Below are 20,056 nucleotides of genomic sequence, written 5' to 3'. Positions count from 1 at the left end.
AGCTAACCAAGAAGGGTGCTTGGTACAAGGGCACAGTCTCCATTTGCCCCCGGCACCTTGCTGGTATATTCCAGTTGACTATTGCCATGTTGGAACGTGTAGACATGAAGTTGGGGACGCGGGAAGTTTTTCTGGTGGCCAAGGGTGCCTGTTGTGGGGACTATTAGACTCCCAGTAGCAGTCTGTCACAATGTAAATGACATGGTGACACACCTGTGTGATGGAAGTCCAGCATCCTGCCTCTACTATTATAATGAACCTTTAGTGATTTCTGGTACAATGTGGATTATTATTATTATGTAATATACAGACACACAGCCTAAACCCCATGGCCGTGCCAAATGTATGTTCGCCAATTCCCTATAGCAGTGACCAGTACTGGATCCTATGGAGAAGCCACCCCAGCTGGGACACCTGTGACCTCACAGAGGATATGTGACACGTGACCTGCGCGGCCTCATCACTTCACTTCGGCCATAGAAAAGTTAAAGAGAGTTATGAAGGGGCGTGTCAGGGCGAGTCAGCTGACCTCATTTACATTAAATATCCCCGCCCCGTACAGACGTGATCATTCATCGACTCTTCAACCAAAGCGGGTGGGAGGGGAAAAGAAGAGAAAAGTTTGTGAACTTGGAAAGTTGTTGTTTGGGGTGTGTGGTTGTTGGTCGGGGGACGATGGATGCACTCAAGTCTGCTGGACGGGCGATCATCAGGAGCCCCAGTCTGGCCAAACAGTCGTGGGGGGGCAGCAAGCACAAAAGTAAGTGGAGGGGAGGGGGGTTTCAGGACGAGCTGAGCTCTCCCAGCTGATCGGAGATGGCCGAGCTCAGCATTATTCTGCTAATGGAGCCCGGACAGTGCGGAGATTTCCCAGTGTCCTGATAGGGGAGGTGTGCTGTAGTCCTGGGGGGGTTGCTGTAGTCACTTTGTAGGCTGATCTCATGTCGGGAAAGTTTATTTAATTTATAGTCTATAAAAGTGGTGACCATAGCAGGGCACATCCTGCCCCTTCATTCCTCCTCCCATCACATAAGCAGACTGATCTGAGAATCCCACTAATAGCAGCCTGGGATTCCTGTGTATAAAGCTCTACAAATCTAGAACTTGTGGCTGAGCCTGTGTATCCATCTATGGAAGGCATGATGGCTTGAACACACATACTGTTTGCATTAAGTTTGTTTTCCCTTGTCACACAATCCACAAACATTCACTGCCTAGGAGCTGCTTTTAAGGGCAGGGAATATTGATGGATTTATATGCTCCGGGCTGTAACTAGATGTATACCTAAACTATTTCTGTACTGATTGCCTTCTGCCTCTGAGTATATATAACCATTACACTTGTTCTTATACAGTGAGGGATCGCTTCACATTCTACATATGTGTGTGTGTGTGATTGTACACAATGTGCTATCATACCCTGCACAGAGCACAATGACCGATCATCACAATTCATAGACATCTCTTGTACCAAGCTGGGTCAATACACTGGAGAGTGATGGACATTTTTGGAGGTTTTGGTGGCAGCTAACAATCAGTTGTTTGGGCTGTGCATGGGGCACTCAGTCTACTGTTGCTCTATAAGTTTTATACAGCACATAACTGGTACACAATATGTCTAGACTAAAGTAAAACCTTTCTCCCAAAAACTGTGGGAAGCAGCACATGCTGGCTATGGAAGCAAAGCATTCATGTTTGCATGGTACTATCGCTGCTCTCTTCCCTCTCCACTCCTTGGGACTATCTCCTCCTCAAAGATTGGACGGAAAGGATCCCATTTGTGTTTCAATGTAATATTTTGGAGACATTTAAATGGTTGTCGGCAGGAGTTCTATTAAAAATACAGCCCTAATGTTTAAAGATCTATTCTCCAGGTACTGTGCTTCACCTGGAGCAGCTACATCAGCTTTAGATTTACCTGTAGGGCAGAGGCAAGAAAAGGAATGTGGTATAGAAATGTGACATTCATCAGCCCGGTACTCAGGTGTAGGTCAGTTACTCTGATTGCTATGTGGGATGTGTTCAGGGACTCTTGTCAGGGTTTTGCCTAAATTTCCTGTTACCCTGGGCTTGCTAGATATGTAATTGTATGTTCACTTACCTGCTGATCCCAGATTTACTTTGAAAACTAGCTGAAGGAAAGCTTCCTGTAAAACTGCATTGTATGAAAGCTACAAACTATTAAAGCAAGGGAAGTTTCTGTACAGGGTCTGTATTTTAAAACTGCTTCAGTAAATGGAGTACTGTAAGTATGTCTGTCTCCCTGATGTACACACATACAGACAGGAGGTGTGAGAGGACATTGGATAATACATGTAATTGATAGATAACATTGCATTCTTTAGCGCTTGCTCAGTTCACTCTAGTCACAACATGTTCAATACAATGATGTAAACCGGCCCTTTAAGGCATCAAAGTTACCATGTTCAGTAGAAACAGTTACTATTGAATTTATTACAATAACCTAATGTGTTTTTTTTTATTATTATTATTATTATTATTATATTTTTTTTTTTTTTTTTTTTTTTTTTTTTTTTTTTTTTTTTTTTTTTTTTTTTTTTTTTTTTATATATATATAAAATGTTTAATCCAACATTCAATTTATTTGGTGAATGGTAAATTTTATTTCTTATTTGGAGGGGGGGGGGGGTTGTTAAGTGGAGGAGGAGTCAATTATCAACTGAAACCCAGATGCCCAGTCAAGTACAGGGAATGTATTAAAAAAAATTACATTTAAAAAAAATCCATAAATGGCACATAGGAGAAACCTGCATGAACCTCTTTCACACCTCTTTTAAAGAGCTGTCATTTACTAGACCTTTCTAATCTAGTAGTATACAAATCTATACATATTTAGGCTGTTGCTAATGTGATATTCATTTAGTGTTTTGTGAGTGTGCACCATCAGGAAACCTCTTTTGTGTATGATATGTGGTTGTTCTGTTCATTCATGTTCTGATGAGTTGTACTGTTTCAGCTTGCACTCATACCTAATAAAGGTTTTTTCCCCAATACTTGTGCAGGAACTCTATGTACATATATCCTCATGTATGCAATGTGCTCAATGGTTGTAGGTAATCCCAGGGCCACAGAAGCCATGAGGGATTGTGTATGCCCTTATTAAACCAAGCCTTATGAGTTTAGTGGTCATTGGATGTATGTAATTGGTTTCTAATAAGACCTTTCTAATTGCAGCTCTTGTCTTTGGGTTTGCATTGCTTTTTAAGATGTTTGTTATATCTAGAGATGGTTAAATATTCTTAGTTGGCCCCTTTGGGAGGAGAGTTCTGCAGGCCTTTGTCCATCCCTGTTTTGGCAAGGCCCTCGCTTATCCTCTTTGTGTTGGATCAAAACATTTTCAGGACAGTACATGTGGGGATAGCCCAGAAACAAAAAGGGAGTGTTCTGCTACTGTCATCACGCTGACTCTGCAGAGAACCTGACAACAAATTTCATTGGGTGAAAGTCACATGGTCTTTCCTGAATACTCCGCCACTACTTGCACCTGATGGTGAGATTATAAAAAGGTGTGGGTTTTTTATTAAACCAAGTATGAGAGCTTTTGCACAATAAACATCTTTTAGTCTTGCCAATTGAATTTGGCACTAGTGTTTTAAAATATGCATGAATTGCCATTAATTGCTTTACAAAAAAACTTGCATAACAGGATAGGGGAACAATGGCATCTGTGTATAATACTGCAGTCTTGTTTGTTTAATTTTTTTTTTTTGTGCATCTACTCTTAAAATGTGTTTTCCTGTAATTAGTTGTATATGGTATAGCTCACATCCCTATGTCCATCTTTGCCAGTAATTATGACCACCTATTTATTGATATTTAAAAACCTTTAGATTTTACATGGCCCTGTATAATGGAATTTGGATAGCTTGAGGTCATGTTATGAATGTTTTCACCTTACATTCTTTTTACTGTACCTAGCAGTTTGGCGAAATGAACCTGATGTCTGTTTTTAAATGTGTGACCTACATACAGTATTGTATAACTGCTGACTATAGCAAAATAGACCTAGATCCTTTGTATGGCTCAATTACAGTTTATGCCATGACACGAACATATTTTAAGAAACTGGGAGCTGTTGTACTGCAAATACACTCCTGGGAGGTGACCCTGAAAAATGAATTGGGCTGACAGCTACTCTGTAGGAAGGGGCCATGCCAATCTCGAGGTTTTAGATATAGTTTGTGATTTATCATGATCAAAATGACAGGGTAACAAAGCCAAAAAATGCCTCCTATATACACACATCAGTGAAAGTTTAACCATTAGGAGATTTTTAGTTTTTCCCAAAAAATTCTGGGGCACACTCCTTGCATAGAGCTCCTCTTATTGGCAGTGTCAAAATGAGTCGAGTAAAAACTGGAAAATACAATGATTTAATGCACTGTTTACCTGTACTTAGCTTGTTTTAAATAAAGATGCAAGCTATGATTCTTGCATATGACACCACATAGATAATGGAGAGTTAGTGCCAAATAAACATAATTGCAATGAAAGAATGGTCCACTCTATAATAGGTATGCGGGTGCAGGATGTTAATATAATCCCTTGCCTGCTGACCTCATACTGAGAGTTGTGAAATGAACAAATTGAAACCGATTAATGGGTTGACTCCTAAATCTATACAGTTGTGAGAAACAAAGTGAACAGCTGGGAGGTAGGATGGTATAGTACAGATGAGAGCAGAATTCTATTGCATGTGGTTTTTTTTTTTTTTTTTTTTTTTTTTTTTTTGTGTGTGTTTAATTAAGATAAGGATAATTTGACATGTCATATTTGTCTTTGTAGATGTATAAGAATAAGGTAAATCTAGCCTGGATTAGTACCTGCATGTTGTCTTCCTCCCTCTGTACCCAGGCAAAGGTCATGGTCTGATATGAAGGTTTCTGCAACCATTTAACTGTTGTCTGACCATTATATATATATATATATATATATATATATATATTTCTCCTGGGAAGTGTTTCATAAATCCAGTCCTCTTCTAGGGTTTTAAGAAGTCCCATATGTTTTTGTCTTGCTCTTGGTCCCCTGGTAATATGTACTGCAGTTTCTTTGCCATGCAAAATTGTGGAAAATTATGCCATTTTTTTTTTATAGCAGTGTTCCTCTGTTATTTGCTTGTTTTTCATTATGACCTATGTCAGGGTAGCTTAGTACTAATTTAGCTTTGTCATGACAACACAGCCAGGCAGAACTCTACTTTTGGTACTAACCATACAATTGGAAAGATAAACCGGCATGTAATTCAAGCTTGTCGGTGACTGTTCAGAAAGAAAAAGGAGATTTAGGTAAAATAGACCTTCGGTAACCTCAGAACCATGACACATTCATAATGAAAGACGGCAGTTTTTTGTTTTGTGCTTCCCTTAGACTGTGCTCAGATAATTGTGTTTTGCTGAAGTTAAAATTAGCCTTAAAGTTGCACATAGGTGCCATAGTTAAGGGCAATGTTGCTGCTTCTGTATTATTTAAGTGTTTGGATCTGCTACTAAATTACAGATTTTCAACTCAATGGTTCATTTTGATACATTCTGAAGCTAGGAATTCCAAGTATGCCCATTATAGTGTTTTTAATCTTCAGTACAAAACATCCTCCGCATTTGTATGTTACTGACTGCAGAGAAGGTGGATTAAGAATTTGGTCTCATTAAAAAGTATGGTAATGTTTAAACCTAGACTTAATAAAAACTAATTTATGCATTCACTAATTCTTACAGGCAGAACACGTATGGAAAGGTGGTGAAGGCTTTAGCCGGATCTTGTAGTTTCTGGATTAGTTTGGTTGTAGTTCAGTACAGATTAAGTTCAATGGGGTTCTGCCAATTAAAACCCGTACAGTTTAATAATTGTCCCCCGTCTCCATCACAAACAGCATCTAGCATTACAGAAAATGTTTTTCATTAGTTTCTACATCAGATGTTGCAGTAGTTTTCGTGGGAGATGTGTGTTGGTTGTTCCTCCTTTAACAAAATATACTAAGCACTAGCTCAGGCCATTTTATGGTTAATGTTTATAAAAACTCAAATGCTATAGTTCCCATTTTGACTTACAAATATAGTTGTGCAAGGTTTATGTTCATAAGGGTTAAATTGGAAATAAAATTACTGTAGCATCACAGTTAATGTTACCCCAACAACCTAAATGTACTACAGTGTTTAATGAATCAGCCGCATTAACACAACTTATGTTACCCAGCTAAAGACAATTAGGTGTGAGCAAAAGGGGATACTATAACTTCCAATAGGCTTTTTCATTTTTTAAAGTTCTGTTCCAAGGGCACAACACAGCAGATAAATGATTGATTCAAGAAAATCAAATTGAAATCACTTATCACTTTCTCTCTAGGTGAAACTATCAGAAGGGCAGAATTTTGTATGTGAGATGTTTTAGCACATTTATTGATCAATAAGGTCAGCAGTGCCTGATTGCTTAACCCCTTAACTGCTGAAGAACAAAGTTGCCTGTATGAGAATACATTTGAGTGGTAAAATAAGTTATAGTAAATACTTTAAGCATTAGGCACTTGTGGAACATGGTGGATACACCTCATTAGTTGAATCTTTATGCCTGTTAATTTTTCTGCTTTCAACACATCACCTGTGTGGACTAATGCCAACTGTATTGCACACCCTGACATGTGCCATTGCAATGAATTGATCAGTATTTTTCACTTCACACTAATTCATCCAATAGTGGATATATTGTCCTATTGATAATGTATTTATCTACACACATAAAGCAGATCAGGCAAGTAAACTGAAGTTCCAAAAGCAATTCTGAAAATTGTCCAATATCCTTGACCTTCCACAATTCAGAAAGGGTATGTCTTAACGAAAATCTGCTTATGGAAGAACAGACAGTGATATTGATAAGACATAGAAGCTGCAAATTCTTTGTCTGATGTAACCATCAAAGGAGTGGTCTTCATAAGCCACAAATGTTAAGGGACAAATCTCCTCCATTTTTAAAGCACTTGGCAGATTACTGCTTGGTGTCTCTGTGGGGCACATTTGGCTTCAATTACAGTGTATAAAGGAGAAGCAATATTCCCTAAAGTGAGGGGAAATTCCAGATTCACTTTGGTTTCCTAAATGTCTTTTTTTTTGTTGGTTGTCGAGCTGTTCAACTACTGCAACCTGCATGTGATCACCATAACTTCCTGCCATGGGTATCACATAATCACAGGACGGTGTCCTGTCCTTACTTGAAAATGTTGGTCCTCTGATTGCAGTCATTTAAACAGTTGGTGTTAAATTCTTCTTGTCTAATTGGAGATTTTTTTTTTTGGACTTCACACTAAAGTAGTGACTGCCTAAGTTGTAAAAGTTTCACATGTTGATTGGGAAGTCTAAAAAGAAGTGGAATTGGGAAGCTGAAAGATCTCTAGTATGTATGCTTGCAAATGTTGGGGGGGCTCTTAATGAAATTGTGTAGAAGCACTCAAATGTGCTAGTAAGGCTAATATCTTGGAGGGCAGGTTGTTTTTGCAGTTCATCTCTTAATAAAAATCCCGTACAACTACTTTATTGTATATAGCTTGAAGAATGTGTTTTTTTTTTTTTTTTTTTTTTTTTTTTGCTTGTGTAAGTGATATAAACCATTCATTAGTTTTTTATATATATATATATATATATATATTTTTTTTTTTTTTTTTTTGTAGAGCTTCCAGAAAACTGGACCGATACCAGAGAAACATTGTTGGAAGGAATGTTATTTCATCTCAAGTATTTGGGCATGACCTTGGTAGAACAACCGAAAGGGGAAGAACTATCTGCAGCTGCAGTGAAGAGGATTGTAGCAACAGTATGTGTAGTATTTCCAAATATCAAAATTTTTTTTTTTTAACCCAAAGCTTCCTTTGCCCTTTTTTTCAGCAGGCATTGCATGAGATTATTCCAGCCACAGAAGTTTTGTAAACCAACGTTGAAAGGTTTGCAGGGAGATCCCCTGTTTTGCATGTCACAAATGAAACAAACTTGGTGTACGTGCACGTAATGTATCTGCAGTCTTTGTGCAGTATAGAGAATATTTTTCCAAGGTGTCAGATTATTTGAGTTAATACCTGGTAACTATGAACTATTCATGTTACAGTTTTGTAGTTTTATTGCATTGTGATGGGAGTTGTCCCAAGTGCTTTTGCAAACGTTTTTTGAGTCTTATTAAACTTCCCAATATTTAGAATTAAACTGGCCTTATTTTTTTGTAATTGTTTGTAAAAGCTTTCATAAAAACAGATAAGGAACTTATACAAACATCTTGCCGTGCAAGATGGCCGTACTCAAAGTGCAAACGACATTCTTGCAAAGTTTTAGTAAAAAATTAGTATGATGGGGAAATTGAAAAGACAATAACTTAACAGAGCTATCAAATGAATAGGAAGTGTGGAAAATTCTTTCCTAGATATAGAATGTGGAAGTGAATAAGTTTAAAAAAAAAAAAAATAAATAATTATTATATATATATTTTTTCTCATAAAGCAAAGAAAGGCGAACAAACTGTCTTAGTTGATCCTTTTATTAACTTTATTCGAAGGGAGTAACAGTTGTGAATATTTACTGTAATTTAAGGCATTTGGAGGGTTACAAGTATTTGGTTATAATTTAAGTGGTAAAGTCTAGTCAACAGGACTTCATTGTTAATAAGTACATGTAAATATGAGTTCTAATTCACTCGTATATAGAAAATGAAGGGAAAAAAAAATCTGCAGTAGAAACAGACAAATTGCTGACTGGTGTCTGGGAAAACGTCAATAGGACAAAATTGTAGTGGAGGGAATAATCTCCAGGGATAACCATTACAATAATATATATTTAGGGATTCCAAGTCTTCTGCACTCTTTTTAATATTAGGATACCTGAATACTTGTGTTACTAAACTGCAGCTGTACATGCAAACTATAAAGAGAAATATTTTCTTATGTGTCAGCCATAGCAGGCTGATGTTCTCACCTTGTCAGTTCTTCTAAACAACACTTTCTACTTGATTTAGGCCAAAGCAAGCAGCAAGAAACTACAGAAGGTCCTTCTAAAAGTTACTCCGAGAGGAATAATCCTTTATGATAGTATCACAAACCAACTAATTGAAAACGTTTCTATTTACAGGTGAGAATGTAAAATTCCCCCTTCATGTGTTGCACATCCTCGCTTTTTTTTTTTTTTTTTTATTTATAATGCAAATGTTTGTTGATCAATTGTAAGCCCCCTTATGTGTGTATTTTCCTATTGTGTTGCCAGCTATTTTACTGACTTTCCCTTTTAGAGGATTTAGACTTTCCCTTTTGCAGCTGTGTATATTACTGAAATTATTTCTCCTACATCAAAATTCCGTCAACATGTAGTCTAACACAATGTAGTGTTTCTTCTGTACCCCCTTCTCCTCCTCCCATTAAAATGAATGGGTTGGCAGTACAGTAGAATGGACAAAGACAAGCATGCAGTTTTTATACAGACCATGCATAGTATGGTGCTGTGCATTAGTGACACTTATGTTGATGACAAAATGTAAACGGGCCCATTGTTTGGAAGGTAGTGTGAGAAGATACGTATAACAAACTTGTCCCTTCAAATACAGAACCTGTGTGTGTATATGTGTATATAAGGGATAGGTTGGGTCTCTTACACAATCAAACTTGCCTGACTTTAACCTTTTTATGTAAGTACACTGAGCTGCACAGCTCAGTGTACAATCCTGGCAAAGGTGGCTGTCGGGCATGAAATGACTCCCTTGCACACGGGAGTAAAAAAAAAAAAAAAGGCTGGGCAAAGATTTTTTTTTTTTTTTTTTTGACCAAATAGGTTACTTTATTTAAAATAATAATAAAAAAAAAAAAAACTTTGTCAATGTCTTTTAGGCCAGTAGGACATATCTCAATTGGAGGGGGGAGGGGATCCACAATAACCTTTCCTGGAAACCATTAGATACCTAAAAGCCTGAAGTTGCAGAGATGGGGAGCTAATGGCATGAATGTTGTAGCAATAGCAGCTTGCATACTGTGCTGTAGTGAATTAGTAGCAGGAAAACAAATATTACGTTTTATAGTGACAGGCCAGCAGAAAACTACATTATAAGATACAGTCTTCTAAAGAAACCATGCTGACTTGACAGTTGCACAAATTATACTTGGTGCCATTGCACATGCTGAAATGAGAGGAGTAGTTCTAGGGATATATATTATATATACAATGTTCTCCCCAGAAATTTTTCAGCCGGGTGGTAGGAAGCTGTAGCCGGGTGGTAAAAAAAGGGGGTGTGGCAAAACACGGCAAATTTAGTGCTTCCAGTTGTTTATGCCATGGGTAATCAGTAACCTCTTATTTTTTCATTGTTCTACCTTCTCCCAATTATTTGTTACAACTTTGTAATGCCTGCCCCGTTAGTATATCCAATTTTTCTATTCTATGTATTTTGCCACAAGTGTCCTATGCCGTGTATTGTGACCCAACTTCCTAGTGTTCTAAGTTTTAAGAGTTTATTCCTTTGTAGTAGTGTAATAGTATAATGAATGTGGTGTAACAAGTTAGGCTTAGTTCATATTAGCAGCAAAAAACATTTACCCCTTCTGAGTGACTTCTGGCAACTGCTAGGCACCTAGGATTGGTAACAGGCGGTAAGTGCTGGAGATCTAGGATTGGTAACAGGCGGTAAGTGCTGGAGATCTAGGATTGTTAACAGGCGGTAAGTACTGGGCATCTAGGATTGTTAACAGGCGGTAAGTGCTGGGCTTTTTCAGAGCTAGAAGTTTTTTAAGCAGCAGTGGTTCCTGGCATGAGGAATGGACAAATGTAACCTTACTGCCGGTGTGAATTCAGCCTAACTTCAGATGTGCTCCTTTGTCTATATTTAGTTAAAGTGAACTTTTGTGAAAACATTTTTTTTTTTACTTGATTCTTTTACAAAATTAGCCCAGCAGGCCCATGCTGGCTCAGCTTCCACCTTCTCTCTGATGCTCACTTGTACGTCCAATGCTGCCTTGCACTGCACATGCATGAGATTGAACACTTTTTACATTATAGGAAATCCTCTGAAGGTGCATGCACACAAGGAGCAGTGCAGAGCCTTTTGGGATATGCGACACAAATATCCCAGGAGGCTGCGGATTTCCCCTTTGGTCTTTACCGAAATGGAAGTGAAGACTGAAGGGGAGAGGTCCTCTCCACAAAAATGTAAAAACAAAAAAAAAAACATAAAACGCACGTTTTCCCATTATATAACAGAAAGCCAATCTTTAATATAATGTTAAAAATGTGGAGATGTTTTAATAGCATCATGCATGTGATATCAGATGGGGACAAGACAGACAGTGACCCCCTCTCATCACTGCCCATATTCTATATAAAAACAGTTTGTGAAGTTTATCCGCAGTGTGTAATGTCATCGGCAGCGCAGTGTGATGGCTATGTGAGTGTAAAAGCTGCTTGTCATATTCTGCAGGCCAACAACTCGCTGTGTTCAAACCTTCAGATCTCCTAAACCGTTGGTTGTATTAACTTGAAATTTTTAGGGTACACATGGAGGCATAGGAAACTGAAACTGTAGGTTCAAGTGGGGGACACTTGTGGCTAAACCTTTGTAAAATGTAATTAGTATGGCATTATGAGAACATAAATCTCTACCTAGCAAAATGTGCTGCCTGCTCTGTTACACGTATCTGTCTGCATCTTACCTCAAACCCCAATTTCTCCAGAATTAAGAGGTGCAGGGAAACAAAAATATAGGTGGAAGTGGGAGACACGTGTGGCGATCACCTTTCATCACCATGGCATCATTACAACATTAAAAAATAAAAACTGTCCATCACAATGCACTTGCTTGTTACACGACTGTAACCTTCCTGTACCTCAACCTCAATAACATTTAGTGGGCAGAATTCATTTTCTAATGATGCCACAGTGATGAAGTTTTAGGGGATGTTAGTCACAGATGTTCCCCACTTGTACCTAAGTTTTTGATTTCTTACACCTCCCCATTCCCCAACTGAAGTTCAGAATGTTAGATAAGTGGACAGGAATGTGTAACAGGGCAGGGAAGCCCATTTTAATGGGCAGAGTGTTTTATGTTGTAATGATGCTGTAGTAATGAGATTGTAGGAGGGGAATGTGCCCGCCACTTGCACCTATATTTTCAGTTTTGTACCCCCACCCTCAGAGAAATTGGTGTACAAAGAAGAGAAGCAGACGATAGTTTCATAGGTATAGATTTGTGACAGGTTGGTATATATTTAGGGGCCCCATCCCAATGCTCCTTGCTATGTTAGTGGCTCCGGGGTCCCCAATTTGCACTTTCAATTTAGGACTCCTAGTTGCACTTTCCTCAGAAACAGCAACCCCAAAGTTTAATTTTCATAACTTTTTATATTTGTGACCCCCATATCTTGAAATTTTTTAAAGCTGGGGGGCTGAAATTGTAGTAACTAGTATCTATGAGGGTCCCCTGTACACTCTGAAAATTACAGGTCATTGTGACATACATATTAGGAGATATGGAGGTTTGTACACAAAGCTGTGAGGATGCAGAATTCACACGCAGCTAGCAGTGGATACATTTCAAAGGCAGAAATCTGAGCTCGTGCTATGAGATGGGGGCGGGGCTGCCTATGTCTCCTTCACATGAAGGCTGCACAGGAGGACACAGAGCAGCTTCACTGAGATCCGAGGATGAGAGCTGCCGAGAGCTGGGCGGGGTATTCAAATCAGCCGGGCGGAGCATATATATATATATATATATATATATATATATATTTTTTTTTATGGGTAGGTTTTAATAGAAGCATTATCTGTTGTAATCCTTTTACAGTTCTGATAGTACTTCACAATCTCCTCTCCAGTTTTGTTTTAGGGGAGGGGGGGAGATGATCCTTTTGCAGGCCCTGCCAGTTTGACTAACCCCCCCCCCTCCATCCAGATTAAATTAAATTCCTTTTCTAGTGACATTAACACATGCATCAAGTGAAGAGGAGAACTCCCGTTGTAGGGTCGGTTGTTTATCTTTTATGTCCCACAATTTCATTGCTTTTAGTTACTAACTGGGATCCTTGCTGAAAATGTTACTTTTCTTCTTCAGGATATCATATTGCACAGCTGATAAGCTACATGATAAAGTTTTTGCCTACATTGCTCAGAGCCAGCAGAATGAAACCTTGGAATGCCATGCATTTCTCTGCACAAAACGGAAAATGGTAACCTTGATTTATTTTACATGAGTTATTGGACCATAAAATATCATTACTTATAGAGCCTAAATTCACCTTCCCTAATGCTGTTTATTTTTGTTAAGTTTATTTTATTAACTGTTTTTTTTTTTGTTTTTGTTTTTTTTTCCCTCATCAGTGAGAAGGAGTTGGTTGCTATCTTGTGTAATTGCTTTGTGTGTATTAGACTTGCATGTTTTATTTTTATTTTATTTTTTTTTTATATTTAATGTTTAACTTAATATTCAAGTTGCCTGTATATTTTATCCTAGCAATGTTCTTTCCTCAATTTAGGCCCAAGCTGTTACATTAACAGTAGCTCAAGCTTTTAAGGTGGCATTTGAATTTTGGCAAGTATCCCGGGATAGTAAGTATTGCATGTTTATTGTAATTCATATATTGACTAGCTGTTGAGTTGTTTCCTTAGGTCAGTGTTTTAATAATGCAACCAAATGAGAAAATCCTTAATTTAGTCAATATCTCTTGACTGTGAAAATGCTAAACTTTATTTTTACTGTTACTTATATTCTTAATTTCTTTAATAAACACTTTCAGTCCTCCCCTGCATGCCAGCTACATTTTTTTTTATTTTTAGTACAAAAAAGTGGTGACCTAAAATCAAGTTTCTACATCCCCCGATTGCATAAAGCTAATTGTGTTGTCTTGTTATTTATAATGTACATTTGTTTGGGTTTCACTACTGTGTAAATTCTTTTACTGTGTTGGTTGTACTGTGGAAAATGAAAAAAAAAAAAACACATTGGATCTAATAGGATCCATTTACAAGGCTACTGAAAATTACTCTTAACTAAATAGGAATACTCTTCCTGGTGTGTGAATTTTAGCCTATTGTCCTAACAATTTGTGTATTGGGAGCACTTTGTATTAACAACAAGTCTAACATTTCAGTTGGCTATGGGTGATGAGTACATTGGGTTAGGGCTTTGAGGATATAGTTACTACCAAGCTTTATTACTGTTTTAGATAAAGAGAAGAGAGAAAAGTCTGGCTCCGATGGTGAAGTGGCAAGCAGTTCTCAGTCAGAAAGTTCGTCCAGCCTTACCAGTGTTAAAGGAGGTGAGTGCAGAAAGTAATCATTGTGATGGGTTAAAAAAAAAAAAAAAGCTAAACCGAGGCATAAATCTTTAGGCAGAAATGGATCAATGTGTCTTGCTATGTCAAAAACTTGCTGGCTAGATGCATTCATTTCACTGGATAGGGCCTTTTGGGCATTTTTTGGCTTTTATTTTCTCTCCATGCAGGGGTGGTACCTAATATTATACCTGATGCGTTCAGCTAATAGATGAAGTTGCTACCAGTCAAAATGCAAACATGCCAGCCTGAACTTTTGTTTATCCATTTATTTTTATTACTGAACATCTCTAATGCTGAAATAGAATTATAGGTTTTGACATATTTGTCCCTCTTCTTGGTGTACTTGACCTTTATTGCACCTCATGCATGATGCAAGGATTGCCCAGGTACAAATGTGACAAGACCTCTTTCTAGATGTGTATTTTCCCATGATAATACTACATTTATTTAACACCTATTGCTGTGTTCTGTGGCTTTTCTCAAAATTCTGCATGGGTGGTGTTCAGTAGTATACTTTTATTGGTCCAACTCCAGCCAGGATCAGTCAAGAAATACAGTTATGCAGCATGGTATCTCTAAAACCTGAAATATAAACACTTAGAATACGTGTGTGTGTGTTTTTTTTTTTTTTTTTAACCTGGGTTTTTCTGTGATATTTATAGCTACAGGTAATCTATTAGAGCTAGATGAAGCTACCAAAGCTTTGGAAATATTAAATGCAGGAGACAACCACTTTGAAGGTCTGTTTCAACAAAATGCTGCCAATGAAAACAACAACATAGTGTGGGTAAGTTAAAAACTTTTGTATGTTTCCCCAACAGTTTCAGTCCCAGGTTTGGCTGGTAACCATCCTTTAGATCCAGTGCATACTAATAATGCTTCTAAATAATACAGTAGACCTCAGAGCCATTTGTGCCACACATCACTGGCAGTCCTTTATAACTTGTTTCATTTCACAGTATGGAAGGGAGACAATCAATTTTTCTTGCCAGCGCTGGCAAGCTGTATTGGCTTTTATTGAAAGTGGCATCTTTGTAATATTTCCTTTTACTCCTACAACAGTTTTTGAAGTGTTTATCTTGTATGTTTTCTTTATACAGGAACTAGATGATGGGCTTGATGAGGCTTTCTCAAGGTAAATCTAGCAGTACATTTCTTAGCTTTGATCTTTCAAAAAGTATCTTATAATGGGGTTCTCGGAGGGTGGGAGCAAAACAGACCCATGGCAATAAATTATGGCTGGACCTTAAAGTTGGTAATAATTAGGCCCTTCAGGGAAAAAACTCAAATGCCAGCTGTCATATTTCTAATAGTACAAGCTCTTAGATGGTCATCGTTATCCTTCCTTCAGTTCTTGTTCCAGATCACTGACTTTCTAATCATGCTTATATCAAGTTTAACTAAATGGTTTCCTGTCTTTAACTTCAAACAAGTAGATATGAGTAACTTGTATTTCTCTAAATTCTTGATGGATACTTGTTCTGCAAGTGTCACTCAGAAGCCAGATTGCAAGCCAGGAGGCCAGCAGTAACTGCATCTATATTGTCTTTCATTGCTGTTATACTTTGGAAGTTCATAGTCTCATCTAGGGTTCCACCAGTGGTTGCTAGAGGTTCTTTGAGCTTAAGTAACTGACCACCCATCTGATTATGGTGCCTGCATAGTTCCTGGTAGGATGACACCAGTGTTCTTTTAGCGGTCTAGAAGGGGGCTTTTTGACTAATATTGTAATGAGACGTTTCTGATTTTAAACTATAATAGAGGCTTTGTTCTCATCAACCCTCGGGGTTCCCTGAGACCAAAAATATTTTCCTCTGTGATAAAGTTAGTAAAGACTTTGTCCGGACTGAAGTTATGTAATATTTACCTTGTTCTATTCCTTGTTTACCCAGGCTTGCGGAGTCTAGGACTAATCCTCATGTCCTTGACATTGGGCTGACTGCAAATGATATTCAGAGTGAAGACTGCTTGTCTCCTTGCAACTGGGACCGAATGGAGCTGAATCAAACAGATGGAGAAGAACTGTTTATGTTCTGACATTTGTAAGGGTTCTGACCATTTTCAGTGCAATAGTCCAAAAAGATTGGCACACTTCACTGAAGTAAATAAAACCAAAGCTTTAACAAAAAAAAACAACAAATCCTTTTATATTACCAACGTGCCACAGCTTGCTCATTGAAGCAACTTCAGAACATTTCATATACACAAAAAAGCTCAATCCTTTTCTGTTTAGGAATGTTCCTTTCAGTTTGTTACACCATGTTACCAGTATTTTTCTAACTTGTGTCATACCATGCCTTTTTGTACTGGAAAATACACAACTCTTGGTTTATATTGCATTCGGTCCTGTGTGGAAGCAATAAGTCTGATAAGGCTTTCTATAGTCATTTATTCACAGCATGTTATTGTATTCATTCTAAACTTAATACATTTACTGAAGAAGTGACAGAATTTCAGCAGGTAGTATAAAGCTGCCTCCCAAATTTCCTTGACATCTGTTGAGACACTAATCCATGGCTGCCTGTCCTGGATATTTGACATCCAAATCCAAAACATTGAATGGTTGCATGTAGTGGCCTAAAGTCTCCAATATTCAACTAAACTTTATTCTTTGAGATAGCTCACTTTATTTCTGATATACACATTTCATGTGATTAGTTACTTGCATTATCACACTTAACTGGATTCTGCAGTTAAATACCTGTTGTGGGTCCTGATTTGAAGTGTTCTGCTGCCTTATTGTCCTGGGTTATTGCAGCATAAAATTGAATAGCTGTGTGCTTTTTCTGGAAGTGCAAAATAGGCACAATTGCATGGAAGGAATGGAGAGGCTGTGAATGTGATGTTTAGTCTGTGAAAGGGGATTACTATGTCTTACCATTTATAAAAGTAAATGCTACAATTTTGTTTATAAAATACTCATACAAAGAATAGGTTTATTCAGTAACTCACAACACCTAATCAGAAATCTGTTTGCCTGTGTGTACATGAAATGGGGAGGGGGAGCTAGTTTCTAAATTGGTCACTGTACAGATCTGGACTAAAATTCCTACCTTACATGGCTGTAATGCCTGGCCCAAGATTTCAACTTCTGTTTACATACCTGGAAGTACCTGCAAAACACTTGGGATATTTCCTAATTTGGTGGAGGGGTTTAATCATATAACACTACACTGTTCTACAAAGGCTCAAACATTTTACACTTTTATTATTTTAACTGTATGTCGGGTACCCTTGGTGGTTTTCAGCATGGTAAATGATTAGTATGCAATATGTTCAAGTTTACAAGTTAATCACTTTTTGTTATGCTTTAAACATAATACAAATCCTTTAATGCAGATGACAGCTGATGTTTGAGTGTTGCGTTTTTGTCTTTTTATTTGTTAAACTGAGCAATTTATGGTAATGAAAAATATATGCAGTATTTTGAAAATGCTTTTTTGTATGCATTATTATATGTAATATTTTATTAATATCTATACTATAAGACAATCATGTTTGAATTATGCTCTGGGGGAAAAATCTGAAAAACAGATCAAAGGTTATTGTATTCTTATTTTCATAAAGCAGATAAGCTATTAATGATCCGGTGTCTGCAAAATTTTAAATTGGGCCTCCATTTGTAAATGAATTCATTGAGGCTGATCCTGTAGAGCTTCATGGGTTCAAAGGTTGTCATTGTTTAAAGTATGCCATATATAAAGACAAGACATTAGTTTGCAGTGTTTATGAAGAGACAAAGTGTTACTGGAAGTATCATAATAACGTTTTAAAGGCAGTGACAACCATTTTTATGTATAGCCTAAAGGACCTGTGGCAATGTGCAATTATGACTTTAATTATTCAATTCCTTCATATAATGTAATTCACCCAAAACATATTGGTAGGAACACACAAGGCCTAATTGGAGCATCTCAGCCTTGCACCCTTTGTTACATGAGGTCATTGGTCTGTCTGCATTTCACTATTGCAATATTTGCATCCAGATTCATCAATATTGAGATGAATAGAAGCTGCAGTCAGTCTTGTGCAGACCTGTTCATAATTAAATAATGTAAAAAGTGTGTCCCAAATTGTATTAGCTATAAAAATTGCAGTGATTTATTAATATTGCAATTACTTTTCTAAGTGAAATATTTTGTATTCTTCTGCCAGCCAACTTTTTTTTAGAATGGTTTTGCTATTGTGGGTTTAGATACATAAAGCTTTACTGGTTAATGCAGTGTACCTGAATAAATATTTTATTAGCAATATCTTATATTTCCATCTCCAAATGTACTGTAAATACTTTCAAAGCCAAAATTAAAACTTTGGTTTAAAGCACGAATTGTGTGTGTTGCATTTTATGTTTATAAACATTTTTTTTTTTTTTTTTTTTTGGGAGGCCTGATTCTCACATGTGAATTTTCTTTATCCCCCTCCATTTTTTTTTTTGCTTGGAAATTTATTTTGCGTTGTAGGGTTTTAATTTTTAGGCATAACTCACTGAAATATGTCCAATATTTATTAATAAACTTTAAAAAAACACAAGTCTGTTAAAAATAGTGAAACCTGTAATATAACTGTAAAGTAGCGCATATATATATATTTCTTTGTATTGGAGTCAATACAGTTATTTTGTATTTGAATCCAATACAAAACTATTTGAATTTCCCATTGAGTCTCCTGCACGAACCGATGCATGCACAGACGTCACCGGGAAACACAGGAGAAAGATGGAAGGAGGCCACCGCCCGAGGACCTGGATGGACGAGCAGTGTGCCAGGGGAAGCCAAAGGAACAAGGGTAAGTGTGTGGGGTTTTTTTTTTTTTTTTAACAACTCGGGATTGCTGCTTTTGCAGGTAAAATCCATCCCAGGTCACACTTGGTAATACTGTTAGGGCGATTAATTCAGTCTTTTAAAAAATGTGTGTGTGTGTGCGCGCGCGTGTGTCCTTGGATTTTATTCAAGTATAAAGTATGCGAATTATGCTTTCCAAGTTGAAAGGTTCAATACTCCATTAACCATTATGTTTCACCAAATATACAATTTCCCCTAACAAAAATATCCATAGCAATTAAGAAAGCCCCATACAAAACATAGCTCGTTTTGTGAGTAGATAGAAACTTACATATATTATAAAAAAAAAAAAAAAAATACAAATATTTATATAAATAACCATCATAAAATCACTGTTAAAATATTCAATACAGATTCTAAAATATTAATATATTAGCTACTACTTGTTATCAACCAACTAGGTGATGTGTTTCAAGGAAAGATCAGCTTCATCAGACCAGTATTAATATTGCAGTTTTCAAAGGTTATAAATCCATTAAAGTGTCTCCAAGATCTCTTACCAACATTAACTTAGCATTGCAATAGGTCACTCAAATTCTAGGACCCCTCAACAACACTATGTGTGCCCACATTCTTATTTCTCCTCTGGCTTCAAAAATAGGATGTTTCCCCATGGACATATAAGGAGGTAGAAATACAGTCACCCGGGTTGTCTAGTGTTCCTATACAATTGCCATGCTTTCTTGCATTTTATGTCAGAAAATACACCACTTCTCATATTGCTTTGGTATTTCCATGTTTATTTCTTTTTGAGTCGAGTCTTACAGCAGAACCATGACCTGACCATGAGCCTGTTTCAAAAAGTACCTAGAAATGGTTGAAGGCAAAGTACTGGATAGGTCTGATGTGGCCAGCAATGAGTCCAGATCTAAATACCATAGAGCACCTGTGGAGAGATCTGAAAACAGCAGTTG

The 20,056-nt window shown here is 37.2% G+C and overlaps 1 protein-coding gene across 1 annotated transcript; it reads left to right on the top strand.

The window, feature by feature from the left end:
* Window positions 1-573: 573 nt before the first annotated feature.
* Window positions 574-18,628, top strand: LDLRAP1 (low density lipoprotein receptor adaptor protein 1). The gene is made up of 9 exons (XM_072419081.1): window positions 574-760; window positions 7,681-7,823; window positions 9,009-9,121; window positions 13,080-13,194; window positions 13,501-13,573; window positions 14,191-14,283; window positions 14,964-15,088; window positions 15,402-15,436; window positions 16,194-18,628. Exons 1-9 carry the CDS (start codon window positions 676-678, stop codon window positions 16,336-16,338), a joined length of 927 nt encoding a protein of 308 aa, XP_072275182.1. The 5' UTR covers window positions 574-675; the 3' UTR covers window positions 16,339-18,628.
* Window positions 18,629-20,056: the final 1,428 nt, after the last annotated feature.

The sequence above is a fragment of the Pyxicephalus adspersus genome, chromosome 1 (assembly GCF_032062135.1).
Source record: "Pyxicephalus adspersus chromosome 1, UCB_Pads_2.0, whole genome shotgun sequence".
NCBI classification, from domain to species: Eukaryota; Metazoa; Chordata; class Amphibia; order Anura; family Pyxicephalidae; genus Pyxicephalus; species Pyxicephalus adspersus.
Note: the sequence above shows the minus strand (reverse complement) of the source record. Positions and strands in the feature narration are given on the sequence as shown.

Coding starts and splice junctions, on each gene's coding strand:
- LDLRAP1 (XM_072419081.1), top strand. CDS start 676: ATGGATGCACTCAAGTCTGCTGGACGGGCGATCATCAGGAGCCCCAGT. Junction 761..7,680: donor GGGGGGCAGCAAGCACAAAA/GTAAGTGGAGGG, acceptor TTTTTTTTGTAG/AGCTTCCAGAAAACTGGACC. Junction 9,122..13,079: donor GAAAACGTTTCTATTTACAG/GTGAGAATGTAA, acceptor TTTCTTCTTCAG/GATATCATATTGCACAGCTG.